The sequence below is a fragment of the Lissotriton helveticus genome, chromosome 3_1 (genome assembly GCF_964261635.1).
Source record: "Lissotriton helveticus chromosome 3_1, aLisHel1.1, whole genome shotgun sequence".
Taxonomy (NCBI): Eukaryota; Metazoa; Chordata; class Amphibia; order Caudata; family Salamandridae; genus Lissotriton; species Lissotriton helveticus.
The window spans coordinates 651,621,287-651,636,421 of NC_136061.1; the positions used below are offsets into that span (position 1 = coordinate 651,621,287).

Below are 15,135 nucleotides of genomic sequence, written 5' to 3' on the forward strand. Positions count from 1 at the left end.
CCAACGTATCCCACAAAACACTGGCCATCCAGCCTAAAATCACGTAAAAACTGAAAGCCCCTTTGGAGTCCAATAGATGAAGTCTTTCCGCCTCTTTAGATGGATGTGGAGGATAGAAAGTGGAAAGAGTGATGGACTCACCCAAATGGAAGGGAGTAACCACTTTCGACAGGAAGGTAGTGAAGGAAGGCTGAACACTAAAGGCTTTTAGTGCTCTTACACTTCTAGCAGACGTTATTGCAACAAGGATATTTTTCTTAAAAGTAAGAAATCTCAAGGGATAACTGTGCAAAGGCTCAAATAGAGAACACATTAGATAAGATTGAACTAACTTAAGATCTCACTGAGGCATAATGAAAGTAGTGGAAGGATATTTATTTGTAAGTCCTTTATTAAACCTTAAAACTAGGGGTGGGTGGAATTTGCGTAGTCGCGCTACGCAAAGCTCAGCGAAACGGTAAAAAATCTCTGCGAACAAGCAAAAGTTCAGCGAATAGGCGGAATTGCTTGTTTCGCCCCTTCGCAATGCTTTTTTTCTGTTCGCGAAAGCTCTTTGCGTGCTCGGAAAGAAATATCTTGTGAACACGCATTCTGAAAGCGCGAACAGGCAAAAAATTCTGCAAAGCCACGGATCGCGAAATGTTTGGCCATTCCTTGTTTTCTGCGGAACGCGAAATTACCCAAATTCCGCGAGCAGAACAGAATTTACAGCCAAGGCCTACTTAAAACTATAAGGGCCACATGCATCAACCTATTTAGGAAGTGCAAACGGTGCGAATCGGTAAATTCGGCCGTTTGCGATTCCTAAATAAGTTTTTGGGATGCATCATACATTTTTGTGAAAATCGCTATTTTTAGTGATTTCCAAAAATGCGACTGCTTTTAAGGAATCGCAAAATTGCGATTCCTTAAAAGCAATGCATGATTGTTTTTCAAATTGCGAATTAGCAATTAGGGGGTGCAAATTACCACGAGGTTAAACCGCGTGGTAATTTGGGAAAAGTTATGAAAATGCTCAAAAATGCCTTTTTTAAACTTTCATGTTACAGACACACGTCCTTAGGACATGTGTGTGTGAAACATGCACTTTAAAATAAATTTCAGGGGTGCAGAGGGGTGTCCTTTGGACCCCCCCTCTGCACCCTTGCAATGCATCAAACAAATGGGATTCGCAAAATAAAAAAGTGCAAAACGGCATTGATTCCTATGGGCCTCTAGGCCCATAGGAATCAATGTAATGCCATTCCTTAATTGCGATTCGCAATTAAGGAATCGCAAATACCGAAAATTAAGAAATCCTAATAACTTTTAGGATTTCTTGATGCATATGATTTTGCAATTCCTAAATTGCGATTCCTTAATTTTCGCAATTTAGGAAATGCAAAATCCTACATTGATGCATGTGGCCCTGAGACCTAAATAGAGAAGGTTGATCTGGTAAACAGATAAATGCTGAAAAGACAGACAAATAACCCTTAATTATGGCAACTGCACAGCCTTGCTGTGCCAAAGAAAGAACAAAACATAAAATATCCGAAAATTGGGCCTTTAAAGGATCTATAGTATTATCATTACAATACTTAACAAAATTAGACCATCTGCTAGCATAAACAGATTTACTGGATTATCTTCTGGACGATAAAATAACATCCACCACATCAGAGGTACGTGGAAAAGAACTCAAGTTGCCCTATTCAATCTCTAGGCATGTAGGGGCAGGCTCTGGAGGTGAGGGTGTAGAATCTGCCTCTGCCACTACAAGGTGAGATATGCACTGAGAGGGAGAAAGAGTGGAGGGCATAGGGAGAGGTGAAGAAGGTCTGAGTTACACACACTTCGCTGCCAAACTGGGGCTATTATTAGACATGAGCCTGGATGAGAGGGACCTTCCTCAACACCCAAGGAATCAAATGTAAGGGAGGAACGAGTAAAATATTGTACAGAAGTACAACAGTTGCTGGGCAAATAAATATAGGCAGTCTCAAGTTTTTGTGTGCTACTTTCAGGTCAAGGCGCTAGGGCAATGTAATTTCTGTGGTGGGGTTTCCTATCAAAGGGTCATGGATGCCGTCACTTCTGGTATGCTGCCTGTCACATTGCGCAAACCACTTGCATGTTTGAATTTCATGGCCAGTATCTTACTGTACTAATGAGCTGCATCATTCCTCCTATAGTTCATATACGGCCACATGTTGTCACAAATTAATCAATTTGCAGCTTTAAATTCTTGTACCTGTATATTTGAAGGAGGTATTTCTAACCCCACACAATACAAATTCCTATTACAGACAAAGGAAAGACAAGAGGAGAAAGGACAGTGAGACAGGTTCAACAATGTGAGAGAATGAGCAAGATGACAATGTTGCAGAACAATGGTAAAAGTAAGCAAGGCACACATACCTGTGGCTTCTTCATTTACAATAGGTCTTGGCTTTGACTGCGTTCTTAAAATACTACCACCATATGGCTTAAAAAGACTTCTCATGTGTGTTGCCTCCTCAGTCCAGTGAATCAATTTCTGCTCCTCCTCATTTTCCTCATTCTCCTTGGAAAATAATGATGAGGGTCCAAGACATTCAAAGACAAATAAACAGGGAAAACATTAGAAGGGGAAATAGAGTCAAGAAAAGCATGCATAGTTATTTTTTGCACTTTGGTGCCCTGGAAAATATTTTACTTGGACTCCAAGGCAGCAAATGTTTCAAACATTTTTAAAGGTAAGGAAATGACAAATTACATATATAATCCCAGTCACAGACCCAAGCATGTAACATCGCCCCTATAGTAAACCATTTGCCGGCCGGACATTAAGCACATCATCCTTCGCCCAGTTCCCCCCGACCCTTGAGCATGTATGACTCGAGACCTACCCAGAATGTAGCAGCTGGATGGCCCCTATCATGTGGCATGACATGAGACACAGTGTTTCCCGGTTAAATTCCACCCAGTTTCTTTCTTTTTTTCCAGTTCAAATCATTAGCTGGCATATAGCATCCACTGCAGTGCAGGGCTCACAATGAGAGCGAGCGCCCGACTTTCAGTACAGCACATAAACTACCTTGCATGGACTCAGATCCAGCCTCACACGCTCATCCATGTCTATACTGTCTCTCTCAATTTGGATCAGAGGGGCATATTCTAAGATGTTATTCTAATCCATGACAAGTTGTATCATTAATAAAATATAAGGCCTATATAACATTGTTACTACTGTACTGTACATTAAACAAAATGCCAGTGAAAATGATTAAAAAATAAAATTAAAATAGTAGACCATTTGCCAAGGATGGTGTTATAACTTATCTTCATGTTATGTGTATGACATTCACCAATTTCCAGTCAGACTGTGAATTGGAATACTGCTAGCTTTGTGTTATATAGAGAGGTCTCTAGGATGACAGACAGCTGCATCACTGCTAGCCTGCCTTAAGGTGTTTGCTTTTTTTCCATACAAAACTTAAAACAATTATTGGAGCATCGGTGCATGTACCAGTGGTGACCAAAGGGGAAGAGAAACCAAATACCTTGTGTAGGGACTATTTCTGGATGATAACAACCACCAGGATAGTACATCTCAAATCGGTACTGCAATCCCAGGCCAGTTTTGTGAGACTAAACCCTGTGAGCAATACATTACAGAGTGTAACACTATCAGTGTACAATTCAGGGGTGGTGCCACAGGCCCAATGGAGATGGCATGGACTACACTGTCTCAGTGTGACACAGAACATGCTGCAGACAATTTCAGCAAGGTATGAGATGTGTCAGATAGCATATAACCCAAGGCTATGATGCCTACACAGCTAAACGGCCAGAACACTGTGTCTAAGGAGGCATCTGACATGAAGCAAAAGGGTTGGAGTAAGTAACTGATAAATACATGTGCCATACAAGTACAATCGAAAATTCACCAACACAGAGGAGAACAATATGTGCTTTCCTCCTGGCCTTATTTCATCAAAACTATGGATGTCAAAGGGAAAAAAAGGTCTGCCATATTCTGAGAGATGAACATGTCTAAGAGAATAAAAGTTAGTGTTGAGACCGATGTTAATCTGTTCAAGTATGGGGCAAAAGAGCACTTGCTCTACCTTCTTCCTCTAATCCGCTCCCTGACTGAAAGAAATGTTGGAATTTTTAACTACGCTGATGACCTTCAATTGGTGTTCGACATTAATTCATCCGCATTGTGAGCGTCTAGTGTTCAAGCCACTATAGTTTTTATAAGTGACTGGATGAACCACAACCTACTGAAGTTGAACCCAGATAAAACTGAGCTGATTCTTACAGGTGGGTCAGCAAATCCATGGCATTCCACCCTCTGGCCCCCCAAACTGGGCAATCCCCCTGTGCCAGCCGCCTCCGCCTAAAGCCTTGGGACTATCATTAGCAATGATTTGTACATGAAGGCCCAGATCAGCTCAGTCATCTCTGCCAGTTTTTTTCAACTGCGGAGAATAAGAAAAATAAGTAGATTCCTGAGTAGGGAAGCTATGATTCTGGTTACTCTTGCCTTGGTAATCTCCCACCGGCACTATGCCAACTCACTGTATATTGGCATTCCTGCATACCAACTGAGACACCTCCAACTGGTTCAGAACCAGGCGGCCAGACTCATTTTTCATCAGCCTAAGTGGCACCATGTTAGTCCACTTATGAAAAGTCTTCACTGGCTTCCAGTGATCAAGCGCTGTTCGTTTAAGATGGGCTGTATTATTTTTAAAGCACTACATGGTAACAGCCCAGCCTTTATTTCAGCTAGACTTCATCGCTACACTCCCTCTCGAGACCTTTGATCCTCCCATCTGAACTTGCTGGAAATTCCATCGTCCAAACGGAAAAAGTACGGCGAACTACGGTTCGCAGTTTTGGCCCCTCAATTTTGGAATTCCCTCCCAGTTGAGATAATGTCTCTGACCTCTTTAGCCCAGTTTAGGAAACAGCTAAAGACCTGGTTGTTCATCCAAGCATACAACGACTAAGCAATCTCCCTGCCACCGCCTTGACCGCTAGCTGAGCGCCATGAAACCGTTGGTGTACGCGTGCTTAATAAATGCTTTTAACATAACATGGCATAATCTACCGATGACAACATTGGCTTCTTTTCTTATTTTAATTTATTGCTTTGAAAGTCAAAGAACACTCTGGGGTGACAGTGTATACTTGAGTTATTTTCATGTTTAAGAATAAATTGTTTCAGGCGATAGTGGTTACTTTGCTTATATGACTTTAGAAAATGGGGTTTACTTGGAACTAACTACTCCTTGTTGTGTCAAGATATTGACTTTTGGTTTAGAAATTAGCTCTTAGCTGTAATCCACAATGCATCAGCACATAGGTCCCCATTGTGCATGTGAAGTTAAAAAATATCAACTGCTTAGTAAAGATATCCAACAACACCTTTACGTAGTTGGGTGGTGCACACAAACCTACAACATGACAAGTTGCAAATATCAGGTAAGTAAGATTTACCAATGAAATCAGCTGTTAAGGAAGATCATATGCTGTGCAAGGACTTAAAAGCAGTGCCCCATCCCCTTAAGGCTGAGGTGAATGGAAAGTAGAGACAGATACAGTTAATAAAAAATCACAACTGTTTGCCACGTTTGGGCTTCCTTTCTACATGAATGTCCACAGAGTAATATTTTTAAGTAACGGTCAATGTTTCTGCCTTACAAATATTCACCTGTGGTGCCATATTTAGGGGCTCATTAGGATTGCGGATTTCCGCATCCTCCGGGCCGACGGAAGCCACCGCCGGCCCGGAGGATGCGGGAAAACCGCTGCGGACTGAAAAAGACCCCCCGCCAGATTAGGATGACTGGGGGATCGTTTTTCAGTCCGCAGCTTTTCCGCCGCGGTCGCCTTCCGACCGCGGCGGAAAAGCAATAACATGGCTGGCGGTGTCTATCAGACACCGCCATCCATATTATGATCGCATAGAAAGTATGCTTTTCCACGCCGGCTTTTCCGCTGTGGAAAAGCATAGGGAGATTGCCTTCGGGGGCCCGTTGCGGGCCCCCTGGGTGAAGGGGGGGTGGGTGCACATGGGGGGTACCTATGGTACCCCCCTGCATTTGCGTGAACAAAGCGGCAGGCACCGCGCGGTGCCTGCCGCTTTGTGCACGCAAATGCTGTGCATGCATTTTTAATATTGCGGCGGTTGCAGCTTGAAGCTCCACCCGCCGCAATGTTAAAAATAGAGGATGTGACCACCACCCTGGCGGTCACATCCTAATCTGTATGGAGGGTATGGAGGGCTGCCCCTGCGGACGGTCCCTCCTACTCTATGGTGGCGGACGGACTCAAGTCCGTCCGCCATCATAATCGGCCCCTATATGTGTGTAGAATGAGTCTGTGGTATTTTCATGTGCTCCTTGTTTGAAATACAGAGCAAACCTGAATGCAATACACCATCCATCTGACTATGACCCCTTTTAGAACAGGTTTATCCAGTTGTGCAGGTACAAAATAAACAAATAACTTCTATGTTCTGCATGAGATTTTGGTCCTTTCACTGTAATACACGAGTGCACATTTAAATTCTTTTGAATGTTTTACTCCTTTTCTGCTTGAAAGGTTTGGAAACATGTTAAAGTTCAATTGTTTGATTAAGGTGATAAGGAAATAGAACCTTTGGAAAGAAACTTCGATGTGTATGAATGCTATCTTGTCTTTGTGACCTTGAGTGAAAGGTCTATCTGTTGATAGAACTTGTAGTTCATGGGATCTGCACAAAGAAAATGTTGCTACTAGAAAAGCAAACTACCCAAGTTAAAGCCTAATGTGAGTATGATTATTATGGCTAAAAATGCGTTATTATAACAAACAGAAATGAGCGAGAGAGAGAAGAGAATTCGCCCGTCTTCCCTGAACTATATCAACAAAGAAACACTACCTACATTACCCAGGTTATTGGGGGTCTCTTGCTCAAAAAGGGGAACCCAAGGGCTTTTTAAGGAACCCTCACTCACCAACCTAGTTGGTGACATGCTTCATCACTGTGTTCCCACTCTGGCTGCAGGGTGGATTACGACTCTTGGATTACGAGAGACCCCTGTTTCATTTAAAAAGGCTAGGAGCCAGAAAGACAACCTTTGTATCAACCCACCCACAGAAGAAGAACACCTAGTCAAGGACCATGGTCTTCAACTGTTGGGGCCTACCAGAGACAGCGCGATACAAAACAACCAGACATTATGCCTGCAGTAATTACAGTGCTTGCCACCTCAAGAGCACCACAAAGTCTTCGAACAAGGAACCAGGCAGGACATGGACGCTAGGGAAACACACCAAATGCAATTCCACCAATTTGATGTACCTAATAACCTGCCTGTGCAACTGCCGATATGTGGGAATGATTACTAGAAAAATGAAAACATAGATCTGTGAACACCACAGTAATATACTGTACAAGCGAAACACCACGAAAATGATAGGCTATATCTTGAGAACCAGACACACAACTAACGACATGAGGTGGGGGGTCATAGAATAAATTGAACAACATAGAACATAGAACATAGAAGAACTACTCTTGGAAAAAGAACAACTGTGGATAATATCCGGTAGTACACGGTACTGCAACAGCGATAAGGAACTGTGTCTATGCCATCTGTAAATCCTAGACATATGATACATTCACCTGAAACATTTTATAATGATATGTTACCCAATAGGGGGTGGTTAACCCCTTCGACGCTCATGACGAGCTGAGCTCGTCATGGAGTTTCCATTGACTTCAATGGAAATTACATGGGAATCAACAAATAGGCTTAGCATCCAAGTGGTTAACTTGTACTACCCATGCAACACTACAGGATGAAACTTAAATAGACATGAAGTTCCTTTCCCCCCCATTTTAGATCAAGACCAGCCCTATGGTGCACACTAGTAACACAAAAAACAATGTAGACCACCTCTCGTCTTTAAGGTTGTCCCAAGGGTCAAATTTTGTCACATTATAACTAAACACCAACATGACTAAATGGTGACAGCAGAGTTCACTTCGTTACACGCTAACGTGGTGACCCAAAAATAAGTAACCTACTCACAGACATAAGCGTGAGGCTCACGCCATCCAGGGTCAGGAATATGGGACTGTTTAAAATCCTCCTTTCTGGGTTTTCACTAGGAACATAATGTATACATACATAATTTGTGCATACATATTTGGGCTCATCATAATAATAAGCCCGCCCTGGCCATGTGCATAGTTGTCATAGAATTAATAGACCTCTTTGCGAGCCGTTTCACCTCTCAACTAGAGCATTACTTCAGCTGGATGCCAGACCCCGGTGTTCTAGCAGTGAACGCATTCCTCCAACCCTGGTCAGGGATCAATGCATATGCCTTTCCCCCATTTGCAATGATCCAGAGAGCCTTGCAGAAAGTGAGGCAAGACCGATGCTCTCTAGTCCTGATAACTCCCTTCTGGCCGTCACAAGCATGGTTCCCCACAGTTCTGGAGCTAACTTACGAACTTCCCTTTCTAATACCTTCTCTAAAAGATCTCCTTACAGACGTAAACGGAGATCCTCACCTCCTGACCCTATCCGGGAGTTTGAACCTTCTTGCTTGAAGAGTGTCAGGAGATCCAATGAAGTCTCAGGACTTTCGACATCAGCTGCTACCCTCCTTAGAGAGTCATGGGCACCGGGAACTCATTACAGATACAATAATATCTGAAAATCTAGGTTTCGTTGGTGCCTGGAGAGGGATTTGGATCCCATACAGGCACCTATCATTGATGTAGTAAACTTTCTGGCTGAACTTTTTGACAAAGGTTTGAGTTATAGATCGATTAATTGCTATAGATCCGCTATCTCTGCGGGTCAGGTTCTTGTTAATGGCAAGACGGTCGGTAAAAACGTCATTGTTTGTAGGGTTATGAAGAGAATTCGTCTCAAAAGACCCCCGAAACCGAAATACGATACACTCTGGGATGTGAATTTGATTCTAGATCTTTTCACCTCTTGGCCCGAGAATTTCCTTTTGAATAGAAAATTTCTCTCTATTAAACTCGCTACTCTTCTTTGCCTTATCTCTTGTCGTAGAGTTTCTGATGTTAAAGCTCTGGAGATCTCTAACAGGTCCTATAATTTGTTTGGAGTCAAATTTGAGGTGTACAGAAGAACCAAGACCATATCTAACTCGATCCTTTATCCTCGTTTCGACTCTTGCCCGAAACTTTGTGTAGTTGAATGTATGAAGGCTTATGATCAGACAATGTCTAACCTGCGTCCTATTGATGAGAATCAGCTTCTTATTTCCTTCGTTAAACCTCATAAGGCCATTTCCTCCACTTCTATTGCTAGATGGGTTAAGTCCGCTATGACTCTAGCAGGTATCGATATAACCAAGTTTCAAGCTCATTCTCTCAGAGGCGCTATAGCGAGTAAGTCACTTTGGTCCGGAAGTAAGTTGGATGATATTCTTAAAGCTGCCGACTAGTCTAATGCTAGTACCTTCGCAAGACACTATTGTAAACCAATTGAACACATGTCTAATGTCGTTTTACAAGGCTACCAACATGCATAATGTAGCCTCCGTTCTTGGAATGAAATTGCGATTCTCCTATTAACATGCCTAGAGAATCTAGATTTCATTAAAGACACGGAGGCTCACACTATCCCGCCCATCCCATTCCCTGTTTGGTATTTGGGGTCTCATTATTATTCTCACTTATAACCTGATTGCTCATGTTTTTTCATTGACATGTTATTTCTAATATGTTTTCATAGACATGTTTATTTAAATTGTTCAATTCACCATTCTTGACATGTTTTTTGTGATTACTCGGTCCCTTTGGACACAATTTTCATTCCCTTCTTTCTTTTCAGATAATCCTTCTAGATGAGCTACGTTGGCGGATTTCTCATTGGCTGGTTGCCTTCTTCAACTCTCGTTTGGATTCATTTCGAGTTCTCTCCTTTCTACTGGATCTTCTCTTCTCCTGATTTAAAAGAGGCAGATGGTTGCTATGTTATATCTCTTAGTTTATCTCAGTGTTCTTTTGGAACCTTTGTATGACTCATGCGGCTGCTTGGAACTGCAATTAAAAGCCATTGCATAATGTGAGCCTCCGTGTCTTTAGTGAAATCTAGATTCTCTAGGCATGTTAATAGGAGAATCGCAATTTGTGCATACATATTTGGGCTCATCATAATAATCAGCCCGCCCTGGCCATGTGCATAGTTGTCATAGAATAAAGTGAACAAACGTCTGGAGAACATAGAAGAACTACTCTTGGAAAAAGAACAACTGTGGATAATATCCGGTAGTACACGGTACTGCAACAGCGATAAGGTACTGTGTCTATGCCATCTGTAAATCCTAGACATATGACACATTCACCTGAAACATTTTTATAATGATATGCTACCCAATAGGGGGTGGTTAACTTGTACTACCCATGCAATACTACAGGATGAAACTTAAATAGACATGAAGTTCCTTTTCCCACCATTTTAGATCAGGACCAGCCCTATGGTCCACAATAGTAACACAAAAAACAATGTAGACCACCGCTTGTCTTTAAGGTTGTCCCAAGGGTCAAATGTTGTCTCATTATAACTAAACACCAACATGACTAAATGGTGACAGCAGAGTTCACTTCGTTACACCCCTTGAAAACGCTAACGTGGTGACCCAAAAATAAGTAACCTACTCACAGACATAAGCGTGAGGTTCACGCCATCCAGGGTCAGGAACATGGGCCTGTTTAAAATCCCCCTCTCTGGGTTTTCACTAGGAACATAATGTATACATACATAATTTGTGTTCACATATTTGGGCTCATCATAATAATCAGCCCGCCCTGGCCATGTGCATAGTTGTCATAGAATAAAGTGAACAAACCTCTGGGAACATAGAAGAACTACTCTTGGAAAAAGAACAACTGTGGATAATATCCGGTAGTACACGGTACTGCAACAGCGATAAGGAACTGTGTCTATGCCATCTTTAAATCCTAGACATACGACACATTCACCTGAAACATTTTATAATGATATGCTACCCCATAGGGGGTGGTTAACTTGTACTACCCATGCAACACTACAGGATGAAACTCAAATAGACATGAAGTTCCTTTTCCCCCCATTTTAGATCAGGATCAGCCCTATGGTCCACACTAGTAACACAAAAAAGGATTAGTTACTTACCTGTAATCCTAGTTCTCTTCCAGGGGTATCCTCATCAGAAGTCATAAGCATTAGAATATTCCCGCCCATGCGCGGGACCCCGGAAACACTATATTATATGTGCCCCACGTATATATAACCATATATATATAAATATATATATATATATGTATATATATATATATATAAAAATAAGCAATTGCAGCCCAATAAACACTGGAGCTGAATAATGCTGTAAAGAATTCCCACCATACATGAATAACATACATTAGAAACATGAGAAACAACACAAAGTTTGTTTAGAAACTGTTTTAATGCTCAGAAAGCATTAGAAATTCTCATAAAACACTGAAAGCATAGAATGCTCCCAGGCTGCATTGCAAAGACACAGTCTAAAAAGAGTGAAAAGCTATTCTGTAGCTGCATGCAATAAACTGCACCGTGCCTTTAAGGCACTCCTGACCCCCAGCTTCCCATCATGCCTCAGGGGTGACAGTTAGGTCAGTTGTTCTTTGCGGAGACTGAAAAACCATGAAACTAAGAGGTTAACAATATCTCCAACTTAAAATAGTCCTTTGCCCAGGGAGGCAGGAGGGTTGCTTATGACTTTGATGAGGATAACCCTGGAAGAGAACTAGGATTACAGGTAAGTAACTAATCCTTCTCTTCCAGGGGATCCTCATCAATAGTCATAAGCATTAGAATAGAATAGCGAGCCTCACCTCATCTCCCTGCGGGCAAAGGAGAACACAGAAAACTAAGCTAGGATAGCTCAAAAAACTATCCAAACAGATTCCTCAAGGAGGCTTGGCCTACTTGAGCATCAGCCCTGGAATCAGATTCTAGGCAGTAGTACCTCGTAAAGGTATGAACTGATTTCCAGGTTGCGGCCTTGCAAATTCCTGATATAGGGACGCCATGCAAGAAAGCCACAGTGGCCGCTTTCCCCCTGGTGGAATGAACCTTGGGAGGTAAAGGTAAGGACCTTTTCGCTAGCTGGTAAGCTAAGGTAATGCATGAAACAATCCATCTCGAAATGGATCTCTTAGCGGCTGGGAAGCCCGTTCTCAGAGCGTCATAATTAACAAACAATCGATCTGTCTTCCTTATTTGCTTGGTACTTTGTAAGTAGAACTTAAGCACCCTCTCGAGATCTAAGGAATGATGCGACCGCTGAGCTGGGGTTGCTGGATCAGGGAAGAAAGATGGCAGGGAAATGGACTGATTGATGTGAAAATCAGACACCACCTTGGGGAGAAAAGAAGGATGTGCCCTTAAGACTACTCTGTTATGGTGGAAAACAGTGTAAGGCTCATTGGCACACAGTGCTTGGATCTCGCTTACTCTGCGCGCTGATGTAATCGCTACCAGAAAAGCGGCCTTCCAAGACAAATGCTGCAAGTAAGCTCTGTGGATTGGCTCAAAAGGAGGGCCCATCAACTTTGATAACACCAGGTTCAACTCCCATGGAGGAGAAGGGTTTCGAACAGTGGGATACACTTTCTTTAACCCCTGCAAGAAATCCTTAACCACTTGCATCTGGAAAAAGGAGGACTGGCTAGGCAACTTCCTGTATGCCATAATGGCAGATAAATGCACCCTGACAGAAGCATACTTAAGACCAGATCTTGCTAGATACAGAAGGTAAGGGAGAATGACATCCTCCTGCCCCTTCGTAGGATCAACGTGATGTTCCTTACACCAAAGAAAAAACCTCTTCAATGCATATGACGTTCTCGTGGAGGGTCTTTTCGCTTCTTTTAAAATATGCATACAATCAGGAGGCAGATTTAAATGTCCGTATTGCAGGACCTCAGGAGCCATGCTGTCAAGTTCAGTGAGGGAAGGTTGGGATGAATAATCCACCCTCCCATCTTGGTCAGCAGGTCCGGCCTGCAAGGTAGTCTCCTTTGTGGAAGTACCGACAGACGTAGAAGGTCCGGGTACCACGACTGCCGTGGCCAGTCTGGAGCTATCAGAATCATGGTCATGCTGGATCTGAGTAGCTTGGACACCACCTTCGGGATCAGGGGCAGAGGAGGAAAGGCGTAGGCACATGTCTCTGACCAGTCCATCAAAAGAGCATTCCCTCCTGTCCCCGGACAGTGGAATCTGGACGCGAAGGCGTGGCATTTTGTGTTTTCGTCGTCCGCGAATAGATCTATTTCCGGACGACCCCAACGATGGAAAAGGTCCGCCACCATCTCATCGTGCAGCACCCAGTCTGGCTGATCTTCGAAGTGCCTGCTGAGTGCGTCTGCCTTGACATTTAGCTCTCCTGGAAGATGCACCGCCACCACCGAGAGGTTTCGGGCGAGCAGTCAGTGCCAGATCGCTTGTGACTCCAGGGAGAGAGGACGCGACCGAGTTCCACCCTGCTTGTTCAGGTAGAACATGGTCGTCGTGTTGTCGGTCTGGACCAGGACTGAATCGGACTCGATTGCAGGCAGGAAAGCTTTTACAGGCAGATGGACTGCTCTTAGCTCCAGCATGTTGATGTGGTAGGACTGTTCTTTTTCCGACCACCGTCCCTGAATCTGAAGGCACCCCATGTGTGCCCCCCAGCCTTGCAGAGACGTGTCTGTCACCACCGATTGCATTGGTAATGGCTGGTGAAAAGGGACTCCCACCCTCAGATTCCGCTGCTGAGTCCACCATGAAAGGGAGGATCTGGCCGCCTGGGAGAGAGATATCTGATCCTCCCAGCGACCTGTCGACTGATCCCACTGGTTCTCCAGAGTCTGTTGCAAAGGACGCATACTCAGTCTGGCGTTGGGAATAAGAAAGATGCAGGACGCCATCGATCCTAGCAGGGATGCCACCTGCCGGACTGTCGGATACTGCACCTGGAGCAGAAGACTGCACCTCTGTCTCATTGAAGACAGTCTCTCTTCCGAAGGATACGCTCTTCCCATGCTTGTGTCCAGAACGGAGCCGAGGTAGTGGATGGACTGGGTGGGCTGAAGCACTGACTTTTCCATGTTGACATGCAGCCCGAGGTTGTGCAGCTGTTGCAGACAAAACTGGAAGTCGTGCCTCACTTGCAGTGGGGATGGACCTTTCAGCAGCCAGTCGTCCAAGTATGGATAGACGAAGAGACCTTTTCTGTGAAGAAAAGCCGCAACCACTGCCATGCATTTGATGAAGACTCGAGGAGCGGACCTCAGTCCCAAGGGCAGGACTTTGTACTGATAATGCTTGTGGCCGACCACAAACCGCAGGTACTTCCGATGACATTTTGCGATGGAAATGTGGAAGTACGCATCTTGGAGGTCCACCGAACACATCCAATCCCCTACTTGCAGATGTGGACATATTTGGTGAAGAGCCAACATGCAAAACTTCTCCTTGATTATGACTTTGTTCAAAAGTCGAAGGTCGAAGATTGGTCGAAACTTGCCCTCCTGATCTTTTTTGGGGACAAGAAAATATCTGGAGTAAACTCCTCTTCCTCTTTGAGAGGGCGGAACCTCTTCTATAGCCTGCTTTTGGAGAAGAGCCATCACCTCTTTTCGAAGCAGCTGTAACTGATGAGGACAAGACTTCTTTGGTGGAATGTCCTTTGGAAGCGCACGGAAACGTAGCGCATATCCATTGCTTAGTATATTCAGCACCCAGCGATCTCCTGTGATGCTGGCCCACTCTGCTAGATGTTGAGAAGCACTTCCTCAAACTGGAGTGGGCAACGGAGGCTGAGGAAGCCACTTCTCATGACTTTCCTCCTCTCGTCGTGGTAGAGGACTGCTGCTGGTGACCACCTCTACCTAGGTTAGATTTTCCTCCTCGAAACTGGGACTTGCCCTGATTCTTGTTTTGGGTCCACTGAGGGGGTTGAACCCTCTGTTGAGCCCCCTTGCACTGGTTCGTTTTGTATCTGTTCTTGAACTCTTTTTTCTTCTCCAAGCCGACCACTTTGATAGTGTCCAGCTCGGTTTTCATTCTACTCATCTCATCGTCAGTGTGGGAGCCGAAGAGAGAGGAACCGGAGAAT

The 15,135-nt window shown here is 43.9% G+C and overlaps 1 protein-coding gene across 11 annotated transcripts in view; it reads right to left on the reverse strand.

Annotated features, from left to right (window-relative positions):
* Positions 1-15,135, reverse strand: part of SPOCD1 (SPOC domain containing 1) — an 858,027-nt gene that overhangs the window by 658,827 nt on the left and 184,065 nt on the right. For all 11 annotated transcript variants that reach the window (XM_078680658.1, XM_078680660.1, XM_078680665.1 and 8 more), the window contains one exon: positions 2,401-2,545. In XM_078680658.1, coding sequence (XP_078536784.1) covers positions 2,401-2,545 — 145 coding nt within the window. The remainder of the gene's footprint in view (positions 1-2,400; positions 2,546-15,135) is intronic.